The sequence below is a fragment of the Nelusetta ayraudi genome, unplaced genomic scaffold (assembly GCF_046127955.1).
Source record: "Nelusetta ayraudi isolate G7.1 ecotype Tasmania unplaced genomic scaffold, CSIRO-AGI_Nayr_v1 ptg000005l, whole genome shotgun sequence".
In the NCBI taxonomy this organism is placed as follows: domain Eukaryota; kingdom Metazoa; phylum Chordata; class Actinopteri; order Tetraodontiformes; family Monacanthidae; genus Nelusetta; species Nelusetta ayraudi.
In genome coordinates, this window is record NW_027466055.1 from 8,844,061 (window position 1) to 8,869,457 (window position 25,397).

General features: G+C 49.0%; 1 protein-coding gene across 1 annotated transcript in view; it reads right to left on the reverse strand.

The window, feature by feature from the left end:
• slit3 (slit homolog 3 (Drosophila)) overlaps nt 1-25,397 on the reverse strand; it is a 206,616-nt gene that overhangs the window by 171,920 nt on the left and 9,299 nt on the right. The window contains exons 2-4 of the mRNA XM_076012328.1: nt 18,464-18,535; nt 13,419-13,490; nt 9,974-10,045 (exon numbers count right to left, since the gene is read on the reverse strand). Coding sequence (XP_075868443.1) covers nt 9,974-10,045; nt 13,419-13,490; nt 18,464-18,535 — 216 coding nt within the window. The remainder of the gene's footprint in view (nt 1-9,973; nt 10,046-13,418; nt 13,491-18,463; nt 18,536-25,397) is intronic.

Below are 25,397 nucleotides of genomic sequence, written 5' to 3' on the forward strand. Positions count from 1 at the left end.
GCGTGCGGCTCAGTCGCACTCTCACTGCAGGGGGAGGAGTATTTACTTCCAAAATGTTTCATGTAAGAGCCGAGCTGATTTTGTTTTTTGTTTTTCTTGCTTTTCATCCTCCAAACAAATCCAGCGATTAAGACGCAAATTACTCGCCGAGAAGATTTCAAGCGGGGGGAAAAAATACGGATGCTTCTTTCAGTGGCTGGTTCCTTGAGGAGGGAGCCAACACGCCGTGTCAAACCTCAGGCGTGAAGCAACGGCACCGGGGAGCTGGAAGATCCCTGACGAGATCGAGAAAAGAGTGGCGGGGCGACGCCGGCAACAACCGCATGAGCTGCAAGACTGTGTTTGATGGGAGGTTCAGATTGATGAGGCCGCCAGGAGACGCAGAGCAGAGCTGCTGGGAGTGTGTGTGCGTTATTGTGCATTTGTGTGCGTGTGTGCGTGCAGAGCGTGGCATGCGGAGGCTGTTTGCTGGTCGATCTGCACGCTGACTGATTGCACCAAAGGAATACCGACAACTAGAGTTCATTTGTAACAATCAGACTTTACTTAAACAGCATAAATCACCAGCCTGACACACACACACACACACACACACACACACACAGATACACACACACACACACACACACACACACACAAGTCTCTAGACACCTACACGTGTGCGACATTAGCCAGTTCCAACTCGTGCAGCCATAATAATGGTCAACAATGAGCGCGGTAACCATGCAGACCTCCCACAACGTACAAATTGGACACACACACACACACACACACACACACACACACACACACACACACACACACACACACACACACACACACCTCCGTTTATTCTCCGCCGCTAACGAAGGCCATAAAACCAAATAAAAATAACAGGAAAACTACGCAAAAAAAATACATAAAAAGCAGAAATTTGCCCAACGAAAGATTCGGAACATGTGCTGCGTCACGCACCCGGTCCTGCATTGCAGGCAATAACGCTGAATAAAATCATATAGCGCGGCCCCGGCATCCTTCCAACAGTGACTTCATCTTTGTGAATAGTGTTTCACCCATGAATGGTAGCGCACGGGGCTCACAAGTGGACACACACGGAGCACCGAGCTGGTCCTGGTGCGTTTACCGACTTGCGTCCCACCTGCCGAACCTTTCAGCGCCGGTTTGCACATCGCTGAGCCACAAGACGCTGAAACTACGAAATAGCCATCAGAGGGCTTTTTCACCACTGAGGTTAAATGACAAGAAAATACAGAAAAAAGTCAGGTTTCTTTGGAATAACGTGCGACAGTGTATGTCGCCCCCCCCCCCCTCAGTTGCTGATTCGGCTTTTGTTACTGCAAAATCGAACTCTGTTGCTCGCGCGTGTGTGTGTGTGTGTGTGTGTGTGTGTGTGTGTGTGTGTGTGTGTGTTCTTACGGCTTCACCGAGCTATTACTGCTGGAAATCATCAATACACACACGCAAACACCCACCAAACAGATACACACAAGTGTGTCCACATCACATCATCTGAAACGGCTCCTTAGAGACGGGTAAATGAAAAAAAAAAAAATCAAAGCGCAAATCAAAGAGAGATCAGCGGCCGGCGAGAGTGGAAAAAGTAACGACGCACAAACAGCGCCCGCTGTCTCCGAGCTGTAACTGAAACGCGGGATCTACGACTCCATTGTCCCCCGCCGCTCGCTTTATGCCTCCCTCCTCCACCCCTCCGCCCCCCCAGCCCCCTCTTCCCCCGACCGAGCTTTTCCAGGGAGTGAGTGCGGCCTGCTTTCGATTAGCCTTCCCATGTAAACCTAAATTCTGATTAAACAAACAACGTCTGAATGCATTTGGACGCGCATCAAGTCTCGGCGAGCTGCGGAGGACACACACACACACACACACACACACACACACACACACACACACACACACACACACACACACACACACACACACACACACACACACACACACACGTGCATATGAGCAGACATGTACAAACAAATGAAGGATGTGAGCAAACACTGAGGCAAATATGCCGACGCCAGCAGAGACACACATTACTAATCTATGTATACACATTTAGCCGCCACGTTGTGCGGAAAGACACGCAGACGGCACCGGCTCTACGTCCGTAATCCTTAATTGCAACACGTCACGACTCACACCGGGGCCTCGTTTGTTTTGTTTTTGTTTTCCTTCCCACCGACCGGCCTGAGTAAACGGGTCACAGGAAGTTTGTGAGTTTTATCTCAATCGAGGCTCCTCTCCCCGTCAGGCGCACCTCCACCCGCTAAAGGTAAATGACTTCCATATGCAGCCTCTCTGCTATTTTAGTGGAAGCGTATAAAAGTTCTTTGCCATTGCTGAAAGAGAGAGAGAAGCGAGAGAGAGAGAGAGAGAGAAAAAAAAAGATATTCTACAAGCCCCAAGCCTCCCACAAACAATTTCATAGGTTCTGGCCCTGGAGCGGGCTAGCGAGCTGGCTAGCTGCTACAGTAGGAAGATAAAAGGGCAAGCGGAAAGGGAAAAAAAAAGGTTGTTGCTGTGAACTTAAAGAGCGCCTGGCTGCTGGATTCAGCCTGCGTGGAAAGGAGACTCGCATCCCTCCCGTCTTTTGTTTACACAGCCGCCGTAAAGAAATCACACACTGGCCTACGCAAACTCCAACTTCATAAACTTTGGCCTTTTGGCTTTGGTTTTCGAGAGAGCAGCGAGAGCTAAACACGACTTGCAAGTTCCCATTCACAAACTCGGGACGGACGCGCGCGGTCTCAGCACTCCGATCCACACAAATATCCGTTCGGAGACACGGAACTATTGGAACAATTACACAGGAGCCAGGAGGAACGCTTCGAAAATACTTTAGACTTGGATCATGTATCCGCGAGTTAAAGGGCCCGGAAAAAACTGTTCTGCGCAGCCAAAGGCAAAACCTGGAATCTTAAACTCTGAAGTTAAATTAATAAATAAACAAATAAATACATAAATACACCTTCCTGTGTTGAAACGCAGTTCTAAAAAAAAAAAAAACCTCAGCGTCCATGCTAATGTATTTAGCAACAGCCACTGTTTACAACCGGTCTTCAACAACTGGCTTCCTCTCCCTCCATTGTTCTGTGGCGGCTCACAGCAGTAAGATATCAGCCGCTTCTGATTTCTAGAAAAAGTCCAACTCTCGGAAGGTTTACTCAATTACTTCATCACAAAACGTTTAATTACAAAACCAAGTTCCTCCCCTCGAGTTCTGATGTTAACTTAAGGAAAGAAAAACTGAACAATGATACAACCCTGATCACACGCTTTTATCAGAATATACTCGGGGACAGAGTCGCTCTGCGTTCATGGCTGTGGGAAACGCACGCACGCACCCCAACACAAACACACACACACACCCAACTAAAACATCAGCCCCCCCCCCCCCCCCCCACCCCCTTTTTATTCTTCTGCGAAGGCTTCCGCTATAAATGTCTTTCTTATTTTTAACACATCTCTCAATCACACTCTGGGCTCTGTGGTGGAGCTCCGCCCTGGAGGCTCTGAGCCTCCTGGTGCAGTTTCTGGCCTGAACTCCCCGCCGCCTCCCCCTTTTTACCGTCCCAGTCAGATCAGATAAGAGTGACTGAGGGCCTAGCAAAGCTTCTTGCTGAGCCACTGGCTTACTGCGTTCTTAGGCTTTTATTTATTTTGAACGCCGTCCTCTTGACTCTCATTGTGCAGGCTGAAACTTTCCTTCCTGGCAGCCATTGTTGGAAGCTGGAACGTCTCTGCATCAGGCAGTGGCTTAAGGACGCAGCATCATTGTTCGCCTGTCGTCGCGCTGCCATCTGCTTAAGCGTCTTTCCTCTCCCTAATTGCCTTTTTAAGGCAGCTGACTTTAAAAAACTCCCGGCTCCACCTTCACTCGCTGCAGATTCCATCTATTTTATCCATGACCCTCCTTTCATGGGCATCGTGCAGACTCTTCAGCTTCAGCCTCCGCCGCCCACGTGGGGATTATCCTGTCCACCGCTGAGGGGAAAACACCCTCCGATCGAAATCTACCCCATTAGAGACTAAACAACAACAAAAAAAAAAACACTCCGGTATCTGTTCATTTTTTTTGTGTTATAACTCGGAAGACTTTGCGTTCTTTGATCCCGGAGCAGGATTTGACAACCTGTTACAACTTACAATCTCCGCCTGTGGCCCTGCAGCTGCATAGTACACCGTCTTTGTGACTCATGCGTTCTAATTGGGAAGCGTCGTCACAGATGACGGTTCAGTAAAAGCAAGTAGCAGCGCACGGCAACCGGTGAGGCTGCATCAAGTGCCGGCCGTGGCAAATGAGCGGGAAAAGGACGCTGTGGGAGTCCAAACTGTGTTTGTGTGTATGTGCGTGTGTGTGTGTGTTCTTGAGGCTTGTTTGTTTCTCACCAGCACTCGGCGGCGTGAAAGCCAAACAGAGAGCCCGGAGCCTGGTGCTAGGAAAACAATCTTACAATACCTGACAGCAATACAAACAGCGGCTGTTTGTCCTGCTGGGTGCAGGAGAGTGAGTCACAGGAAGAGGGAGCGCAGGGAAGGAGGGCGCGAAAGGGAAAGGAAGCGGAGGAATGAGATGCACACACACGCACACACGCACAGACACACACATAGGGGTACACGGTGCCCACCAATCCCCGCTGAGACGGGCGTCACTCGCGGCCAATCGGCGGCGGCGCGGGGCACGCCCACTTCCTGTAACACTAGCCGTAACATTCCTTCAGGTAAAAACTACGTCGGCCGCCTCTAAATGGACAATTAGCCAAGATTAAAGGCAGCGCCCTCGTCATTCTCCATTAACTTAATTAGGAGGAAAAGACATCTCAGATGACCGGCGAGCTCCTCACCGCAAAAACCCACCCACCTCCCAGTTCAGCCCCTCCGCCGACAGCCTGAGCAGAAAAAATAACATATACCTTACAGAGTCAAGTCAGGGGTGGAGTAATCTGACACACCAGATGAACCGCTGCATTTCATTCGCATGTCCCTCATGGAAAAGAGTCCGACGATGAGCGTTTTTGGAAAGAGAAAGCTGGAGGGCGTCCCGGCGAAAAACTTCGTTGATGGTCCTCAACGCGGATAAATGCCCATTTAACGAGCAGCTGTAGCAGCGAGAGGCTTCCCTTTGGTGCAAAGGAGCAACGTTTGACTGTGTTCAACTCCTGACTCCTGCCAAAGCTGGTGTCGAAGTAAAGCGACAACAGTTAGTGCCTGTTTTTACTTCTTCAAGTATGTGAAAACTGCCACACGATTCTGATAGAACTGCTGCTCCTGCAGCATCCGTGCTAATCTCTTTAGCATCGGCTAACCCCGCAGTCACCTTCTGCCATTGTTTTCTTCTGTGGTTTACATGCGCAGCTCGGCCCTTCTCCTCCCACTTTGCATCACTTTCACATTGATCCTTGTGATGATAAAGGACCCGGTTACAGCGGAATCAATGTCTCTTTCTTTCAAGTTGGATTTTATTTTTTCCATTTCCTTCCTGAGCCTTTATCTAGGGTTTTTTTTTTTGTTTTTGTTTTTTTCTTAGAACTTATCTAATACTGTTTTCCAGATTAGCCTATAGTGAGTGAACATGTACAGGAATTGACTGGATAAAATTCGAAACCAAAGTCCCTCTGGACAGGAAACTTTCCTCCACTAAGCCTTAAAAAAAAACCTTTTATGCTAAATGTTTGGCTGCTGTTGTCCCTGCAGTGATCCCTTTCATACGGCGCAGAGAAAACATTTGGGGGAACACAGAAAATATAAAAGGCAGGGGGGGGGAAACTTGAAAAAAAGAATACCCAAAAGGCTGGCTTTAGATGTGTGTGTATTGTTTGTATTAGCATTTAGATTGCACCAAAACACTCAAAGTATTGGAAATAGTTTATATGCCTCTCATTTTGTTAATTACATGGTTGGGGATTCAAAGTGCTTCGATTCCAAAGGTCATTAAAGTTACAACGTGGTCGATTCTCCTTTTACATTATGTAAGGCTGCACGCAGGTTTAAGGCCGCGCTGTTAAAGCAGCGTCGGAAACATCGCTCGTCTCTGACGTTCATACCATTTCTCTTCCTCATCTCGCTCCTCTCCTCTCCTGCAGGCCAATCAAACGTAACCGGAGCGTCTTTGGAGGTCGGGGGAGGGGAGGAGGTGGATTCTCGAGTATCGCCGTCGACGAATGAGCGCCAGTTCATATTTGGGGTGGGGGGGTGGGGGGGCCACCGCATTGTAACGTGCACTTTTGGCACACAGGCATGGGCGTGTGCGCTGACGCACGACCCTGTAGGTTGGAGGTTGAGGCCGGGCTGCGGGGGTCAAAGGTCGGGGGTCGGCGCGACAGGAAGCAAACAGCTATCGAGTCGCCGAGCAGGATAGAAACTGTTCTCCTCCTGGAGAGCCGCGTGTTTTTCCATCCGAAATCCCTCGCTTTTAAATAGTGTGCGTATGTCTATGTGTGTGTGTGTGTGTGTGTGTGTGTCTGGGTGCCTCTGCTGAAAGACCACAGTCTCTAAAACAGTGGGGGAGGAAGACGACCACAGACTGCACACACTGAAAGCCACAGACTCCAGTCCGTGATCCTTCAATCTCACCCTCCACTGTCTCTGTTTGCCCCCCCCCCTCCCGGCCATCACCTAGAGGGGGTCACACACACACACACACACACACACACACACACACACACACACACACACACACACACACACACACACACACACACACACACACACACACTGAATCTCTCTGGCCGCCATCCACCAGTATCCATCCGTCTGTCCCTCCTTCCATCCAATCTCACGTGAACTTCCCCTGAGAACGCGGCGTCTCCGTCCCCACGTGCTCCGACTGCGCAGTTAGAACATTGTTGGGTCGGTTACCCAACAGTGATGTGCGAGTCCTGAACGAAACGCTTCCAAACTGCGTGCAGTCAAAACTGGTCTCCATCAGCCGTTGTTGCTACGCCGGACAACGCTGACTCTCCTTCCCGCAGAAATATTTTGAATTAACGGCTGCATGAACATTGTCCAATTTTAATTCTCCAGCTCAGTTCTGCCTTTCCATGCCCGCCATGAGACTGAGCGAATAAATCACTCAGCTAAACACGCACATGAACATGAACGACTCAGAAGCCCGATTCACTTCGGTGAGCGACTCCTCAAAACTCGAGTCAGGAAAAGGAATCGAGTTTCCCGTCACGATCAGCCGAACCCAGTACCTCCCACCCTCCTCCTCCTCCTGAGCTAAACCTAACCACCCCCCACCCCCCCTCCACCACCCCCCTAAAAACACTCCTTCCCTCTCCTCGCCGTCTCCAAACCTCAGAACCACAGGACTTTAATAGGAGGGTTAAGAGGTAATTCCTATCACACTGCCATCATTTAATATCTAACCGAGGCTGACAGGGAGGAAGGTTACGAACCCAAACCAGAAAGCCACACCGGCAAAAAAAAAAAAAAAAAAGAAAAAACGCCTCTCCTCTGCCGCTGTTCTCCTTCACGGCCTCACCCCCTCCGGTTCCCCCCCGCAGCCTCTCCACCTGCGTTTGTCCCTCTGCTGTCAATTTCACCCAGCCTCCCCATTTACAACCAAGCTACTTCCTCCATTCCTGCGAGGAAAAAAAAAACAAAAAACATAGTGGACGGAAGGGGGGCGGGGGGGAAGCAGGCCGGCCTGAAGATGGAGAAAGTGGGGGAAAAATAAAGAGCAGGATGAAACTCCAGACACTGTAATTTAGATTGTGCTGATGGCAAAGCGGGGATACATTGAAGTCGAGATTTATAATGTTAAGTTTGGAACATGTTGCGCTCTTTTCCACTCCTTCTCACCGACTCATTCAAGCGGCTCTATGGGGATCCATATTGGGCCGGTGATAAATAAGAGCCATCGAGAGCAATTAGAGGTCATTACAGAAGAGTGAGCGAGGCAGCGGAGGAAGCAGGACCGTCAGTCACAGAGAAGTAGCGAGATATAAGACCCATACAAGGCAAGATGTCGTGTGTGTGTGTGGGTGTGTGTGTGTGTGTGTGTGTGTGTGTGTGTGTGTGTGTGTCTCGCTGTGTGGGTCCCGGCTCCTCTCATCAGGAGGGTTCTGGACTGTCTGCGATCCCGAACAAAAGCCACAGTTTGACGTAAATGACGTTTGCTCTCAGCCGTTACACACTTCATCCGAGCCGGTTGCTGTCCTCAGCAATACATCAGCAGTGAGAAGCGCAACCTCACATCTGCCCGGTTCAACGCTGAGGTTTTACACCGCGCACCAGAACGACATTTTTCAACTTTCTGCGGCTTTTTCGGAGAAAGTGTGGCAGAGAAATACAAGCGAGCCCACCATATCATTTGCATTTTCCCCTCCTCCTTTTTTGCTCTCATTCACACAAAGGCCAAAGCGCCGGTGTGGGTTACAGATCTGTTCCCCGTGACAACATCCAACACAGTCCGGATTCCAAACATTTGGGATGGCGTAAGAATATAAATTAAACAGACTGTCATCACCTTCTGGCCCCCTTTTGTAGACGGTTCAACAACAATGGAGACGTCAGCCGAAATCTGCATGCACGTTAAATCTGGCGCTGCAACAGAACTTGGCAGCGTTGCAAGGCGACTTGTGCAGCAACTAACACAACAGGAGGTTAACACAGGGGTCAAGTCGTGTCGTTTTTTTTCCATGTTAGACAATCAAGCACGACTGACAGCTGCAGCACGGGAGCCAAAGTTGAGTAGAGTTTAACTCCGGCTCTGGAGCAAGAAGTCACTCGCAGCGGTTCCATTACCCCTGGAATTGCGCAAAACCTGAATATCGCAATAAAAACAAGTGGTAATGGAAACACCCAAACTTGGAAAAACCTCTCAAATATGGCGAAAAGGTTTTGATGCTCTCATGAGGTGTTTTTTTCAGACGTATCGACAAAGAGGTATATCGTAAAAGTGGCATGGAAACAATTTATTGGCATTTGCACGTCACCGGACATGACGTACCGGGGTCATGTGACCAGTTCGACTGAAATTTTTAGAAATATCGCTTTTATTTTGCTACTGCTGGAGGCGACCGTTGCAACAGTGCCACACTGGATCCCGTTGAAATTAAAGGCAAATACTGTACATTTGTCCCAGATTGGATGTGAACGCAACGTAATTCTGCTAAACTGTAAGTACTAGCATCCTCACTGAGCAAATAAAGATAGTCCAATAGGTCTTATGCAAAATGCAGCAACAATTCTTTTTTTCTAAAAAAGGGCACAAAGTGGCATTGACAGCCCTTCTGCTTGACGAGAAGGAGTCGACAGCTTGTAGAAATGTGCATTTGACGTGCAAGCAGGTTAAAAAAGAAAGAAAACACGGGTCAACCCTCAGCTTTTCTCCCCACCCCACCAAAAGGAAAACCCTAAAAAAAAAACAGCCGTAAAGGTTAGAAAGTGTTTGAACCATCGAGCAGAACTCTCAGAGGAAGAGACACGCAGAGAGACCTGAGTGCAGCGAGAAGAGCTGAGACAGGCGGGGTGCGTCGACGGGACTGTCAGAGAAATGGAAGGAAGGAGGGCGAGCGAGAGGGCTTCTCTGCATCGCCCTGACCTGCTCTCACACTCCGAAGGCTCTGGGAAAACTTTGTATTCCCGAATAAAAATTCCTCACAGGTCCAAGCAAAACATTCACTCCAGGCACCCTTTCACCTCTAAAAAAAAAAGTGCACACACACACACACACACACACACACACACACACACACACACACACACACACACACACACACACACACACACACACACACACACACACACACACACTCTCTAACCTCCCCGCAGCCGCTAAACTGTGGCACTGCGTCACCTGACGGGACTTGAACCCTCAACCCAAATAAAAACAACAAAAGAAAAACAGCAGCCGTGCTTTCACGCAGATCGCGTAACACATCAAAAGAAGGTGAAATAAGAACTGGAGAGGGATGGAGGAGGAGAGGGATGGAAAAATGAGTGGAGGAGTACTCACAGTCGTCCCAGTTTGGGGTTGGACTGGAAGAGGAGCTCTGGGAGGAACTGGAGTTTGTTTCTGTTCAAACGTCTGAGGAGAGAGAGAAAAAAAAACAAACAAGGTGGCTGTGAGTGAAAGGTTTAAATTATAAAACATTGTCAAAGAAATACAGGAAAAAGGAAAAAAAAATAAAAATAAAAAAAGGGTGGAGGCGCAGCCATATATCACTCCGAGTCGACCTTTCATGTCCGCTCAGCTACCGCCAGCCAGGCGACGCCGTCGCCTCCTGGGTTCAGGGTTCAGGGTTCAGAGGTCAAACTCATGGGAAAGCCTGCCTGCTCTCCTGCCATCCTGTGGCCTACAGGTTATCGTGCTGCTTTTCTGTGTGTGCGCACGTGTGTGTGTGTGTGCGTGTGTGTGTGTGTGTGTGCGTGTGCATGTTCCAGGCTATCTGTAAGCCGCACAGCCGCTCCATCCTGCTGTCGTTATCGCGCGAGTGCCTGCCTGCACTTTGCCAAATGTTTTTCCCACGTATTTACATTGGAACCAATCAGCCAGTCGGTGGACTGAAACCAACAACTTAATGGTACCATTGAGTGCAAAACCTTGAATCTGTGCCTCTATCCTGTCAGCAAACTCCCCAGTCTGACACTTCTTTCACCCGCTCCACCCATCAGGCAGCATGTGCAAAAGAAAATTCTTTAAATTGGCCCTTTGTGATGTCACAGAGGGCAGTGGCACCTCTCCCAGGTCAGTGGCAACCCCCCCCCCACCCCTGGGTCAGGCTTCCAAAGCTGTGCCTGTGGCTATCAAAGCATCAGTTTTAGCAGCAGGCTGTAAACACAGGGCTAAATATGGAGTTGTCTGGAGATTAGAATGTTCCAAATTATGTCTCATTGACTCCTTCACTGGGCTCCGGGATGAAAACTAAAGATTAAAGTGATGTACGATGGGGTCAGAGAGGAGCCTGTCGAGAGCGTGAACAGCAGCCGGGGGGGGGGGGGCGTGGCCGGAATGAGTGGAAGCAGTGAAAGTATCATCACGCTAGTGGAGTGTTGGCCTGAGAAACGAGGCGTTGAGGGACGAGAGGGGAAAAAAAGGGAAAAGAAAATGGACGGATGGGCGGAGGGTCCGAGTAGGTATGGAGAGGGGGGGGGGGGGGGGGGGGGTCGTAAAGCAGAGACGAGGCGGGAGAAGACACAGGCGGCAACCTCTCAACCCCGGCGATAATGATAATAAGAGGCCGACTCCCGTGCTCCGAGACGACTTCCCCGCCAGCTGAAATGAAAAAGAGTCGCCGGACTCCCCGTCAGCTCCCCCTGCAGCGCACCAGTCGCACTCAGACCTGCACTGACGAAACGGTTCCGACAGTCCGACATGCCAACTCCTTTTGTAGTTAGCAAAAAAAGATAACAATAATAATAATAATAATAACGAGGAGTTTATTCTAATAGGAACCTTTGAAATGTTACAAGACCACAAGTTTATGGACGGCACATGTGGGAACTTCAGATCTCACTGACATCCAGAGGAAAGAAAAAAGAAAATAAAAAGGTTTTGGATGGACGCAGGGAAGAAACTCTGCTGGAACTCTGGATGTATTTTTGTACAAAAACAAAAAAAACAAAAAAAACAAAAAAATCAAAATAAAGGTTAAGAGGTCTTTAGAAAAAAAAAAATCTCCACGGATTAGAAGCTTCCAGCCGCCTTCAAAGCAGCCACTCATTACTTTTTCGCCAGCCTCGGCTCCCTAAATGACCAAACGGCCGCAGCCGTGTCATAACTCATGCGCTGACACGCTGCTGTGGGAGGAGGAAGAGGAGGAGGAGCACTAGGAGGGCGAGGAGGAGGAGGAGGAGGAGAGGGTTTACTGCCTAAGCTCCATGTTTTTCGCGTTGTTACGCCATAAATCACGCAGACTCAGCACCAGGACCTCTCGCCCCGAAACTTTACACCCGACAGGCAAGACATCATGGCCGCTGTCAGCTGAGCACGTTAAAAAGCACTTCAGCATCTCCAGGAGCCATTCAGGAGCCTCATCAGAAAGAAGATGGCTTGTGTTGTGTCTTTGTTTGTTTGTTTCTCTCCTCGACATTTTCCCCGACCTCAGCGTCATCACGCCGTCAGCGGGCCTTTCAGCCGTCGCTGCGCAACTGTTGCACGACTCTGCCACATTTCACCACGCGGCGTCCGATCTGGCGTGAGCTCGGCCTCCGTCCCGACCTCCGACCTCTGCCGACGCGACACTTTTAACACCAGAGGCGGCCCGTCACCCCTCACTTTGGCTCTAGAAAACAGCCTCCCATCGTCTCTTCGGTCCCGAGCGCCTCAGTGTAAATGTGCGTTTTGGAGAAAAAGTGGTGAAAAAAAAAACATGAACCTCTCAACTTCTCTCCGGGGACGAACTTGGCAACAGCTGAAGTTTCATCGCCTGAAAACCCTCGAGGTTGGGGGGGGGGGGACTAGAAAGAAAACATGGAGGGAGTTTCTCTGGAAGAGATTTCTGACCGCGGACGAGGTGGAGCGAGTTGATCCGACGTCGAGTTTCCTCGTCGCCGACACTTTGCTCAGCGGGAACATGGAAGCACGACTTCCTGCAACACTGTCCGCCTGTCAATCCCCCACCGCACCCTCATAAACAGGCAGAGGTGTGTGTGTGTGTCTGTGTGTGTGTGTGTGTGTGTGTGTGTGTGTGTGTGTGTGTGTGTGTGTGTGTGTGGAGTGCAGCACCGTGCACCAACACCTCAACACTGTTGACTCGAACCTTGGTGTGAGCTGACACACTCGGTGCAAGCCTTGGTGTGTGTGTGTGTGTGTGTGTGTGTGTGTGTGCGTGTGAAATCGGCAGAAGTGGGTCAAACACCGCTGGCCTGCATTTATGCACATTTCAGCGTGTTTCTGAATATGCATTTGGGATGTTTTCAGTTTTTTGTGGCCAATGTGGTTCTAACACCTATATAACATGAGGGATGTGACAATAATGCCATTTCACAGAGTCGTGATGTTGTCATGGGCGTGCTATGGGGCCAACTGACAGGTGTTCTGGGCAGAAATTGCAGCGACGGCAAGTAGGAAACACTACAAAAACCACAAACCCATTGGTAACCGTCTTTCTCTGCTCTCTGCTCACTAAAAGGAGAACGATAGAGGATAGACGAAGAGTCGAAAAGATGTTTTTCTCTTTTTTTGCAAGCACTGCAATGTTTCAAGTTCACTCTTTGCTTGGTAAAACTTTCTTAAATACAGCAAATATTGTAACGTGGACATGTAGATGGCATCAAGCCACTTCGGTAATGTCACATACCTACATCTACATGTTTGTATTTCTTTCTGACACACACACACACACACACACACACACACACACACACACACACACACACACACACACACACACACACACACACACACACACACACACACACACACACACACACACACCAGGACAAGACGTGGTACTTACAGTCTTTCCAGCAGCCGGAGGTCCTGAAAGGCTCCTCTCTCCACCACACTGATCTGGTTGTCCTCCAGATGACTACAGGGACAGAGAGAGAGAAAAAAAAAAAAACACAATGTGAGCTCTCATTATCCAAACTCAACAAAGGCAAAAAACCCAGCGGACATCAGGAGTGAAGTTCTCAATGAGAAAGAGCAGCGCACTTGCAGCCGGTCCTTTAAAGTCTTAATTTAAACGTCAAATTGATGGAGAACCGTGTAGCGGGAGGGAAAGTAATCCTCAGTCGACTTCTCTGGCCTGAACGAGCTGAACGAGAAGAAGCGGTAGATGAATCTGGGCTGCGGTGCGAGCTGGGGGAATCCGCTTTTGCGCCAAGCGGAGACGGCGATTTCAAACACCGAGACCGATACTCTTTTTTTTTTTTTTTTTCTATTTTTTTTTGGAGGGGGGTTGGACCAATTGTATACACGAGCAATCAGAAGAGGGAGTGAAAATGATCCGTCACACGGGGGAGACTTTAGGAGGCTGGGGACGCGCGGCACCTCGTCAAACATCTTTATTTTGCGGCGGCAACGCAAACAATTAAGATGGTTGCTCGGAAACCTCGGCGCTTCATGCCTTGTCTCCTCAGTGCCGTCGCTTCGTGTCATCTTTTCCTCTCCCCAGCTGTGCGTCTTTGCTTCTTTGGCCCTCTCTAAGGTCTTCCAGATGTGCCAGAATAACAATATGCATGTTTACATTTTCTGTCCGAGGATGTTGGAGCGACGTTTCCTCAGAGAGCCAGGGAGAGGTCGGAAAAAAAGAAAAAGAAAAGGAAAAAGCCCTCGCTGATACGAGGGGAAGGGGAAGACTGACAGAGGAAATGAGCGGTAAAAGACCCAGAAAGACGTGATTAATTGAGTGAAGGAGATGCGTTTTCAAAAGCAAAGCACACACGGGGAGAACTCAAGAGGAATCAGGCTGCTGTTTCTAAAGAGACAATATCTGGGCCGAGACGTCGGCTCGGAACTCTTTTGGCAGGTCGTCCCTTTAAATAGTCGGGAACGCCGAGAGACACGGCGCTGTATTACGGCCATCAATCTGGGGTATGTCATATCAGCTCATCGACGGAGTTTGTTGGAACGGGTTGCGAAAGGGAATGAGCGGACACCCACGTTACGACTGCCAAAGTTGCAGCGCCGTCGCGGTTTGTTTGTCACAATTACAGGCAGTGTTGCTGTCTGGTTCCGTAGCGATCTGTCATGTCACGAAAATGAATGCTGCGACCGCACACCAAAACAAACCGGCTCCCTGCAGGTGTTCCGAAAAACAAGGACAGGACAATTATTAAGCACCCATCACTGTTTTGTGGACAAAAAGCTGTGAATTCATAATAATATCACAGCCAGGGGGCGCCCCCACCCGACCCCGGCCCCCTCTTGCTGAGTTGTGTCGTTTTCCTGTAAATCAGACTTGGGGCCACGCTATCGTTAGCATAGCAACAGATATCGATAGCATAGCATTAGTCACGCCAGTTAGCGCTGCACGATAGAATAAGTGATTTCACCGTCAAAAATGTAGGTATTTTTCCAACGAGAAAAGTAACAGTCTAAAATGTATTGTTAATTAGTTGCAGTCCCTGAAGGATGAAAACACATTATTTACTTTGGTTGGGGGGCGTGTAACTAATCTCCCCTAGCGGCAGGGTTTGTATCTTCAAAAGCTCGTCCATCATAATTTAGCTTAGTGTTCACCGTGAAGCAAAGAAATCTCTTAGAGGGTACAAATTATGTGAAGCTAATTACTACACTTATTTTCTGTTTGTTTAAGCGAGCGTGTGTAGGCTGAGATCAGTGCATTTTTCCCTGTGAAATAATGACAACTTTGAAATGCGTGATCCAAGGCGGGAATCATTTACACGGTCAGCTGTGTACACTGCTCAAATCAGTTTATACACACGCACACATTCTGGGGGGAGTAATTACAAAGAGGAAAATAAACACGCGCAAACACACACGCCCGGCCGTACAGCAGACGGGTAACGTCAGACATGCGCGTAAACACACGCGAGGGCGAAGCGGAGAGCCGCAATCCCCGCAAATCGAGAGCATCTTTTCCTTCCCTGTCGCACCAGGTATGTTGATTTCAGCATCATCTGAATCCGAACTGACTCAGACAGGATGGAGAAGCTCGTAAACTCTGGCGCAGACGAGCGTAACTTTGAATGAATGCCGGCGTTTACTGTTCCAAGTGCGGAACGCATTTGCAACAACACGTGTTGTTTTTAGTGTATTTGGACGTTGGAGGGAAGGTTCAGCATTTCGCTAGGATGAGGTGTTGGGTTTTATCGTCTCCATGCGGCTCGACGGCTGGACAGGGACGCCCAGACGGTGTTCACCGGCGCCCGGGGCCGCCGCGTCTGAATCCAATTCGAGAGTTTCCACTTTTTGTCACGCCAGTGTTGCCGTGAAAACTTGGCCTTCACGACTTGTTGTTATGAAACAACGGCTGCAGGCACCCGAGTCGATTCCCCCGCCCAGAAACCTCCCCGAGGAACACTCTCCCCCCATCATGAATAAGCTTTGATTTGCGCGTAAATTTGTTTGGAATTACTTAATTTTAATTGCAATCTGGAATTAATCTTTGCAACCCCTCAGTTGCCAGAGAGGTTTCGCAAAAGTGTTGCGCTCTGGGTGAGCTGCCGCGTTGTTGGGAAATTGACATATGGGGTGATTAAGTGGAAAATGAAAAAACAACTCTTCTTGTGTGGAGATCCTTGATGAAAGGCTGATTGGTCACTAATCACTGGTTTTAATTTTTTTTTAAAGGGGATTTTTACTGAGGAGTCCCGATGACATCGACTTTATCCGATCCATTCTCACATTCTCAATTTTATTTATGTTGTGGTTTTAATCCAAATGCCTTCCACCTTACACTTTATGACAGAGATGATTCTCATATTCATTTTTTATACTGTACATATTGACTTTTATTACTTCACACAACATTAATTGTTGCTATTTGCGAGAGACGCGGATCCTCTTTCAAACTTCTGTCTGCGTGGTTGTGTGTGTCCCGGTTGCACGTGCATGTAATCAAACTGAAGAGACGGCGTGTGTGTGTGTGTGTGTGTGTGCGTGTGTGTGCGTTTTCTCAGACTATCTCAGACTTTTTCTTCCCCCCGCAAAGCCATATCCTCGCCGCTTCTTTCAAAGATTTAGCGTTGGGAAATGTCACAGCAGTTTATCACCCGCCACATTAAACAAGCTGCCGGACCACCACACACACACACACACACACACACACACACACACACACACACACACACACACACACAAACACACACACACACACACACACACACACACACACACAGCTTCTTTTCCTTGGCCCTTCTCACCCTGTTTAAGTGCACACGAATAAAGACCTTTCTCTATTTTAAATGCCTTCCCTCTTTTTTTTTTGACTTCTAAAACACAAACACATTAAGCCTGAAACGTGATCTGGCGCGAGCAAAAGAAAAAAAAAAATATATATATATATATATATATATAAAAATAAAAAAAAATCTACCTCAAGTTTTGGGCTTTCGTTAAGCAAATGGAAACACACACATGCTTGTATGTGTGTGTTTCCACTGCTCGGTGCTGGTGTGTGTGTGTATTTTTATCTTGTTAAAAAAGAGTGAAGAGGGAAGCTGCACGCTGCCAGCGGTGATTATAGTTATTATAGGCCCAACGCACACGCACACGCACACACTTGCACCGACGAACGGACGCACAAACACGCACGCACACATGCACGCACACTCACATCCGAGCCACTTGAGGCAGAGCAGCGAACGAGAGCCCTTCAAGTAAATTACGACGAGAGCGACGATGAGAGTCGCCCCTGCGTTCGTTCGCACATCCGCAGAATCGACAGGCGGCTCGACGAGAAAAAAATCACCGTTTCCTAACACATATTCAGTCGCCACTCGACTCCTCACACCACATATGTCACAATGGCAGAGGACAAACAAACAAACAAACAATTTGATTATTAGCAGAGGGTTGCGAAACTTTTTGCGAAAGCCGTTTTCGGGCCCCCAAGCCTTTACTTTCGAAATCCGCGTGTTTGTTTTCTAAAACCGACCCGAGACAAAAAGAAAACTCTGTGACTCACTCGCTGTTTTCCGATCCGTTCGCATGAACACTGACTCACGGTTCGCGCGGGTGACTTGGACTGGTCGCATCGCGGCGGCGGCCCCCGCGATTGCTTTTATTACTCAACCTCGTAAATATGCAGTAATTATGAGGTTTGACTCCTCAGACAGAACACTTGCTTTCGCGCCCGCTCATTAGGATGGCAAACTCCGCTTTATGGAGGCGCTCCCTCCCTCCCCCGCAGGCCTGTTTGGCCGACCGAGCGTTGGTCTAATTGCTTCAGTGTGGCAAAGTTTTTCTCTCGTCTTAATGGGATTACTTGTAAATAAATGAGTGCAGGTCACGGCGAGGAAGGGGGAGAGGCAAAAATGTCCTAAAAGAGGCTTTTTCTGCTACGCGCTCACCCTCCCTCCCGACGTAACCGTACTTCATCGCATCCACAATCAATTTAGGGTCTGCAAAGTGTGTGGTTGCGGCCGGGTGATGCTTAGAATGCCGAGTGCGCTGCTGCTCCTGCGATCAATAATTGGACAAGTGGCATTTACGGGATTGAGACAGTGTTGTAGAATATTTAATCACGTACGTGAAACTTTCAAACGCTTTGCAAGGTTTAATTTCTCGTCCAGTGATGGAAAACGATGTAGCCTAGCGAGACAATTCCACTAACTTCCCTCCTGACAAACCTGTTGGCGCTTGAGTTCAGGATTTTGGTCATTTAAATTTACGGCCTTCGCAGTTTATTTTTTTCTTGCAGCACTAATGGGAGCTGCTGCCCTCGCATGGAAAAGGAGAACGGGCAGTTTAGGATAAGACTAAAACGAGCTGTATGGTCTCCAAGGGCAATTGTCTCAAACTCCACCGAGGTCTTTTAATCAGCGCTCGACGGAATTCTCGCCGCGGTCAGACCGCGAGAAGAAGCAGACTTACAGAATCCTGAGGTTCTTGATTCCAGCGAAGTCCACTTTGGTGATCCTGGTGATGTTGTTTCTGTTCAAATCACTGCACACAGAGAGAGAGAGAGAGGGAGGGAGGGAGGGGCGGAGGGAGGGAGAAAAATCCAGGTTATTTCACTGCAACACTGCTGAAAGGCAGAGCAAGACATTCCAGCACTGAAGACTGGAGCAGGTAACATTCTCATGCAGGGCGAGAAAAAAACACACAGCAGCAGCAGCAGCAGCAGCAGAATGCAGCAGCAGAATGCAGCAGCATTTTGGATGTAAGGATTGGTCCTGTTTTGCATTTATTAAAGTTCTTAACCAAATGAAATGTAACCAAATTTCTCTGCGTGTGCTTCGTTGGACTTCCATCAAGACACAGCCGATGACGGCCTCGCACAGGGAAGACACACAAGACAGAAGAGTTGCACTGCAGCGATTGTGCGTTCTCTGGATGAGCGATGGCGCTCCTGCGTGCGGGCGAGGGGGCGTCGCACGGCCGCTGCGGCGGGTTAACGGAGGAGCCGAGCCTTCCACCAGACAGGAGGTGGAGATGAAGAAGTGGAGGCTGAAACGGTTTCAGGTGTTCGTCGCGCTTCCTCCCGTGCACGCAGCGTCTGAGCGTATGGAGGGGGTTTCCCTCTGCACGCTGTTTATTGAATCGCCGTCGTGATGAAGCACGCACACACACACACACACACACACACACACACACACACACACACACACACACACACACACACACACACACACACACACACACACACACACACACACACACACACACACGCGCGCGCTCTATCTCGCCGACACGCTTGACGCATAAACACGGCCGGGACGGCCGGCGCACACGCCTGTGTTTTTCATAATGCACCTAAACATTTATAAATCTGATTTAAGACCATATTAGGTTTCAAAAGGCTTCTCCCGGCGTCCGCGGCGAGGAGCACTAATAGGAGCCACATTCTGGGCCGAGGCGGAGGCGAGGGAGCCGGCGGTGGAGAGGGCGACGCTTCCCAGACTGGAGGGAGAGGGGTGGTGGTGGTGGTGGGGGGGCGCTTGAAAGAATTTGAGGGCAATAATAGCTTTAAATAACTTGGCCGATACAATAAATGATTGGCGATCAAAGGAGCGCCACCCGACACCCGATCGCGGGCGTAAATCACGGAGGCGGCGGGCGAAGGGAACGAGCGCGAGGCACCAGCGGGGTATGGTTCCCATTTGAGGATCCCCCCCGCCCCCTCTTACTGGGGAGGACGAGATGAAGGAGAGGAGGAGGAGGGGAGGAAAAGATCAAATGACGACACAGAGAGAGAGAGAGAGAGAGAGAGAGAAAGATCACTCATCATGACAAATTAACACAGATTTATCGGCCCGGCGTCGGGCATCTGCTGCGCTTTTGTCTGACAATCCTTATCAGGGCTGTTTTAATCACAGGATGGCAAACAGAGCGGCTGAACGTGGAGGAATGCTCCGCTGCCAAACTGCAGGACGCTGAAAACTTGGAGTAGGAGTGAGTTCAAAGTTTAAATGTTCAGATTTAAATGCTGTTGATTGGACGGCTGGCCGCCACACGTTTCGTACTGTTTCTCGTTGTGTGCATGTGATCCAAAAAAAAAAAAAAAAAGAAGCGTCTTTTTCAAGGCCTGCTGTGGAGAGTTCAGAGCCATCTAGTGGTAGGAAACATTTCCGCACTGATATCGATCTCAAGTGCGCGAATATAAATGATAACGGTTGCCATTGTCAAATGAAGACGCAACAGTTGATTATTTCCACTCATTTCACCCAACTGAAGACATACGTGTGCCTTTTAATTCACTCTCATGTCAACAGACCCCCTCTAAATGTTACTCAACAGACAAACAGACCTTCAAAGTTTTAGCCAGCAGGCTGTTTAGCTTCCGGCGTTCGCTCATTGACTCACAAACCCTGCAAGAGAACCAAGAGTGGCAGCAGCACCCAGCAAGAGAGTTCCCAGAGACTTGGAGCCTTCTTCTAAATTAAGTGAACACGTTTTTCACGGCGGGCTGCATCGCCCTCGTGCCGGGTCGGACGCCGCTGCTTCTCGTCAAAGGCTCTCGCTAGCAGCGCCGCTGCCAGCAGCACAGCGGCGGCGGCGGCTCGATAGCAGCTTCCACTCGTCACTTTCATACTCGAGAGAAGGAGACATTTCTCGAGCGTCTGCTCGCCTTTTTGCAAAGGCAGGATCCAATCTGAGTGCTTCTGGTCCTCGTCACTCCGCCTCCTGTCCTGCTCCTCTGCGATTCATCTCACATTTGGCTACAATATTTCACTTTTGTTTCGCTCCTTTATTTTCCCCTCCCTCCCGCTGCCTTCATCCGTCCTGGAGCCTCGACAGCCGGTTTTAACCCCGCGCTCCCGGCCCACCTTCTTTAGAATATGTAATCTGCACCTTTTCACATCCCCCCCCCCCCCGACCCCCATCTCTCCGTCTCTCTTGTCTTATCTCTCAACCGTTTCACAGTCGACTTAACACTTCTTCTTGCCGCCCCCCCTCCAATCTGCCATCCTTTATCAAAATCTTTCACTACCCCGACAGTTGCCTTCATTTTTTATTCTCTCCCCGCGCGCTGCTCTTTTCCCTTTTCTCTCCTTTTTCTTCTTCCCCCCTTCCTCTGCCGTCCCTCCTAATCTCTCCATCCTTATCTCCATCTTGCTCTTGTTGGCAGCGGAAACTTGTGTTCTGGCCGGGGGGAGGCTGCCATGGCAACGGACAAACAGCGGGGGGACACAGGGCCAGGTGGAGAGCGAAAGGCAGCGCCACCCAGGCGGGGGGACGCGGCTGGCGCAACGCAAAATAATAAAGTTGTCAAAGCGCAATTACATCAGCTGACAGTGACATTTTTTTGTGACTCAATTTGTCGCCGTACAAATGATTTCTTGCCCTCAGGGACCACACGTGTTGTTAATACAAGTATGGAACAGAGAAAAAAAAAATGGATAGACTGGCAGGTTGCATTCCCCACCGCATCTGGAATTCCACATTTTAGCTTGTGCGTGGATCAATGAATGACAAGTGTTATGAAAACGGCTGGACGTGGCGAGACTCTTGTCATGTTATCCAAACAGCTCTGTTTGTGTTTACGCAAAAAGAGGTACAACCACAAAGAAAAATGGTCACTTGATTCAAGACTGGCTAACAAAGTGGACCAGTCGGAGGCTGGAAACAAGTTTAAAGCGAAAAACCAATGGCAACAATGTGAGGCCCTATTTTGAATATTTTAAAGCGACCTTTTGTGGAGCGAGATTAAAGCTGCGAAAAACTTTTGTTTACACCTCTGATTGTGTTTGAAAACTGTGAGGACTCCAGACGTCCCAAAGGCAGAGGGAACACCTGGCTGACCGAGTTGTCCCTCATCACAAAAGGCTGATTTCCTTTGCCTTGCACTTTATAAAACGCGAAGCAAACGGAAGAACTGAAGAATGTACTTTTCTTATTCCTGACGTGACCCTCGTTGTAGTAACAAAACATTTTGCTGATGTGGATTTCACACAATACGTCCCATATTGTGTGAAATCCACATCTTTTAAGAAGCTGCTGGGCACCTTCGGCGAGGTCAAGGACGACCTTCAGCAGCGATGTTGAAAGAGCTGCCAGTCAAAGCAAACCCAAGGACAAGAGTTGGTATTTACTTGTCGTCAACAATAACAGTCAATCCAGTTCAATTCAGAAAATCCAGGGGACTTTCTCTTCAAGAGCTGCAGAGAACTTCTTCAGGCTGCAGGGTGGAAAACCACCAGGTTGGCTTCATACATTGAAACCAAGGCTGTGAAGCTGCAGAGCAACGAGACCTTGGGTTGATTAAGAAGCTTGCAGGGGATTTGGAGGACATAAAAGCTGGTGAGGCCGTGTTTTCCAACGCACCTGGCCTGTCTTTTTTTTAAATGTGGGTGTCCGTCCGTCCCACCCAGCCGTAAAGCTCGTGGATCGCTTTAAACTTAACTGACCAGCTGGCGGCGAGGCGACTGACAAGAGGCTTTTTGGTTTTTTTGGTTTTCTCCTCACAAAGCACTAAGACCACTGTTTGTTTCCATTACTGCCAGAGGAAAGGTAAGCTTGTGTGTGTGTGTGTGTGTGTGTGTGTGTGTGTGTGTGTGTGTGCGCGCACGCGTCTGTTTGGGACAACGGGATAAGACAAGAATGCAAACAGCAGGTGTTCTGGGAATTAATATACCATACAACACACATGTATGTGCGTGCACACACACACACACACACACACACACACACACACACACACACACACACACACACACACACACACACACACACACTTAATGCAAACACATGGCCTGGTACACAAAGGCACAGACGGCTCCCAAGCCCCAGACCACTGAAAGCAGTGAACCTTACAGTCTGGAGGCCTTGGGCTGAAGTACTGGTTAACTCTGCTCTTACACACACACACACACACACACACACACACACACACACACACACACACACACACACAGTGACAGAAGCTTGGTGTGTGTGTGTGTGTGGGGGGGGGGGGGGGGGGTGATGATTCTTTTACAGCACAGCTTTATTGGTTTTGCTTCACCACTCAGACGGAGAGAAAACAGAGAAATAACTCTGATCTGAATCCAGAGGCCGATCGAGTGGCAGAGACTCTTGGGGACCTTCAAGCGTGTCAGCGGTGAAACATTGGGAGAAAACACGAGTTAAAGTGCTGCGCTGGTCGGGTCGTGCTTTTGAATTCCCCTCCAACTCGCCTTTTTTTTTTTTTTTTTTTGCTTTCTTGACCCCTGACCCCATTTTCCCAAAACCTTGTGACTCTCCCTGCACTCTTGGCACCGCGTCCTTATCGCTCAATCCCTCCATGCTTTCCCCTCCCTTTCATTTTCTCCCCCTTTGTTGTTTTTCATCCGACGCTCCATTTCCAAACGCGATTGGCTTCCTGTCCTAATTTCCTGCCATTTTCCCCACAAAGCCCTTGTAGTTCTTCACTTTTCCATCCGCCCGTTCCTCTCTCCCTCTCACTCTCCCTCCCTCCCTCCCTCTCTCCCTCATGCTCCGAGATAGGTATGCCCAATTTCGCCCTGCAAATCTCTCAGTTACGCAAGGAATCCTAATTACCCTCTTCCCTTTCCTGCCAACTCCGCGGTGCATCTGTCACCAGGGGCGGAGGGCACGTCCAGCCGCCTCCCAGCTCAGCCTTTGATAGAGCCGCGGGCCTCAGGTACGACATTCAGGCGACACGGAGCGGGACTTGTTCCGATCGCTGTAACTTCACGAGATATGGAGCTTAACGACAAGGCGGCCTAAAGTGACGGAGAGAAATCCTTTCATCCGCTCGGGGAAAACAGAAGGCGGTGAACATAAACCAGATGTAAAACAAAAAAAAAAAAAAAAAAATGTGACTTGTGTTGTTTTGGAAGTGCTGTGACATTAGAGTAGGAGGTGATATTACGTTATTAGGAACAAAATAACCGCTAGAAGAAATTCAAAACCTTTACTTTCCAGTTTACATACTTTACTAACAAAGCCGGGGCAGGAAAAAAAAAGAAGAACAACGTTGTGTTTATAAGAGGGAACGTGGCCGACTCCAGTAACTCATCACTGCTTGTGTTTTGTTATTGCAAAAAAAATGATTATACACAAAAGTCTGAAAGCCAAAGATGTCATCGGGAAAAGCGTTCCGCAAAAACATGTTCAGTCACCGTCTGCTTGCGAACGTCGACGGGTCGTTTCCAGAGGTCCGCCAGTTTAAGCGGGGGAGAAAAAAATTGGACCTCTTTGAAACCATTTGTGCTGTTTTCAATCTCTGTCACAGTGACGGTAATAGGTGCTGAGCTCTCCTATTACAGAGCTGCACTCTGGGACACGCAGCAATCATCAGTGCAAAGGGTATTTTTTTGGTGGGGGTGGGGGGGGTTCATTCGCACAACTCACACGACAAAAATGAAAGAAAAAATGAAAAAAGAAAAAAAAAAAACACATTAACGCGCACAGAATCTTGGACCAATACGATCAACAGTCCGCAGCTTTGAACTCGATATCTTTCGGGTCTAGCATAAATAAATAAAACGGAGCATTGTGTCACCGAAACGGCTCGTGATCCAGGGGGAAACTTGGCCATGTTTGTGTTAACAAACGGCACTGAACATCCACCGCATCCCGCCTGCACCCTGAGACCCCAAACTCATTGGCCAGAAAAAAAGGTCTTTGAGAGGCTCTAATGAGGGCCGGGGATGTTATTCCAGCTTCAGATATTTCCTCAAATTCAGCCTGACGCCCTCCTGTAGACGAGAGGAGCGCAGAGGTCAGCTGGAACTTCAACCTCACATCCATCAGCTCCCACTTTCTTACGGCTTCTAATGTGTGTCGGTGTTTTCAGCGCAATAAAAAGCGGTGATTAACTGCAAACTTCTTAAAGCAGCACTCCTGTTTAGAACGTTGTTTGTTTTTTTTTATCCTGCAACATTTTTTTTTTTTCTTTTACCCGACTGGAGTTTCATCTGTATTTATTTAACACTGATTGCCCAAAACAAAACAAAAAGAAAACGGCAAATGTTACAACAATTCCCATAAATTGTTGCTCGTTTGACGCAGGATGTTCTCGGTTTCGCCACGAAATCTCGACTTTGACCGTCTTTCCTAAACAAAGGTTCCATCGCGGCTGCGGCGAAATGAACGCGTCGCCGACCTGCGTCTGCAAATGGAAGCGAAAGAGCAACAACGTCTGATGCAATCAGGTCTTATTGGATTGCTGGTCTCGTGGTTTCACTAGATGCCTCTCCTTATCTGTGGGGTCTCGGAGTTCGGAGTGACGGCCGCCAAACTTCCTGCAACCCCTGTGTGAATCTGCCACAAAGACAATGCTATGCCTGGTGACGGTGAAACACTGACTCCACTGTTTGGAGATTATTTCTCGAGTGGGCTCCAAACCGCTTCCCAGAAA